This window comes from Dromiciops gliroides, chromosome 3, assembly GCF_019393635.1.
Source record: "Dromiciops gliroides isolate mDroGli1 chromosome 3, mDroGli1.pri, whole genome shotgun sequence".
In the NCBI taxonomy this organism is placed as follows: domain Eukaryota; kingdom Metazoa; phylum Chordata; class Mammalia; order Microbiotheria; family Microbiotheriidae; genus Dromiciops; species Dromiciops gliroides.
In genome coordinates this window covers 660,138,045-660,139,847 of record NC_057863.1, presented here as the reverse complement: position 1 = coordinate 660,139,847, position 1,803 = coordinate 660,138,045, and the positions used below count along the sequence as shown (strand labels likewise).

The 1,803-nt window shown below is 42.2% G+C and overlaps 1 protein-coding gene across 1 annotated transcript; it reads right to left on the bottom strand.

Moving 5' to 3' along the window:
• Positions 1-605: 605 nt before the first annotated feature.
• LOC122750903 (olfactory receptor 2L3-like) lies at positions 606-1,544 on the bottom strand. The gene has a single exon (XM_043997784.1). It carries the CDS (start codon positions 1,542-1,544, stop codon positions 606-608), a length of 939 nt encoding a protein of 312 aa, XP_043853719.1.
• Between the last annotated feature and the right edge of the window lie 259 nt (positions 1,545-1,803).

Below are 1,803 nucleotides of genomic sequence, written 5' to 3'. Positions count from 1 at the left end.
CCCAGTATAGGTAGAACTCCTTTCATTGTGCTTCCCTTTATTGTGCTTCACACATACTGTGGGTTTTTTATTTTCATTTTTGCATTTGTTTTTTTAAATTGAAGGTTTAGTCATTCACATTGTAGACTTCCATGCCCACTGTCTTTGAACCATAATCATCCTCTTGCTGCCTACCCAAGATGCCATTATATTTTCCCCTTACATTCCTGGAATGCCCTCCTTCCTCAACTCTACTCTTTGAGTCACTGACTTCCTTCAAACTTCAGCTCAAATGTTACTGCCTACATGAGGCTTAGAGAGGTCCTTCCCATTCATAGTCACCTGCCCTACTTTGGGTACACTTTCTATTTCCTTATCAACATGGTCTATATACCAAGTCAAATATCAACTTCTTGAGAAAAGGAACTATCTCATTTTTTTTAAAAGCTGCCAACCTCAACACTTAGCACAGAGGCTAATCTATAGAAGATGCTAAATAAATACTAGTTTGATTCTAGGAAAAATAATTTCTTCAATATAGGATTCTTGGACTGGTGGAATTATAAGGCCTTAACATGATTTCTAAGATTCCTTCTGGTTTTGTTCCTGTGACTTAATATCCATAGCTATTCTTTTTGGGATAAAGATCTCCCAAGGACTCTCTGGAAGGCCCCCAGAACCTCTTTATTCCTCAGGCTATAAATGATGGGGTTAAGCATAGGGGTGAGGATAGTATAGAAGACAGCCAAGTTCTTATCCTCTTCTGGGGAACGTAGAGACGGGGGCCTCAGATATGTATACACAAATGGGACATAATAGAATGTCACCACAGTCAGGTGGGTAGAACAAGTGGTGAAAGCTTTCTTCCTCCCTTGTGTAGAGTGCATGTGACATACAGCATAGAGAACTCGACCATAGGAAGTCATGATACCAAGGAAAGGAACCAAAAGAAATATGTTGGTGCTGAAAAACACTGTATACTCATAGGCCCAGGTATCCATGCAGGCCAGAGGCACCATGGCTGGGATATCACAGAAGAAATGGTTAATGACTCTGGACTTGCAATAAGGCATGCAGAGTGCATACACTGTGTGGAAAATGGCATTGATGGATGAAGAGGCCCAAGACCCAGAAATCATTAGCAAATACACTCTCTTGCTCATGAGAATAGGATAATGGAGGGGGCGACAAATGGCCACATAACGGTCAAAGGCCATGGATGCCAGGAGTAACCCTTCCCCACCAGCTATGAGCAAAAAGCAAAAACTTTGGAATCCACAAGCCACCAAAGAAATAGAATTGTCCCCAGACAGGAAGCTGACAGCCATCTTGGGAACTGTACTCCAAATGTATATGAGATCCATGAGGGAGAGCTGACTGAGTAGGAAGTACATGGGGGTGTGGAGGTGGCGATCCATCCAGATGAGGAGAATCATGGTTGAGTTACCCAAGAAGGCAATTAGGAAGATGAGAACAATCAGGAGGAAGAGGAGCAGGCCAGTTTTTGTTGGGGGAAACAGACCAAGTAGGAAGAAACCATTGGTAGTTTGATTCCATTCCTCCATAGGAGGGTGTTTCTGGAATTGTCTTCCTGTAGGATAAAATAAAGGAATGGGAAGAAAGTGCTTTGGAGCCAAAATCCCTTTGGTTTTTCTTAGATTCTCTCTATTCATTCACATCAAAGATGACTATTCATTCTGATGCTTTGACTTTCGGCCACAAGGTAGTATATTGCATAAGAACACTGAATTTGGAGCTAGGAATATCTCTCTTCACATTTGGCCCCAGTCATTTGCTAGCGGTGTGAGTCTGGGAAAGTCCCTT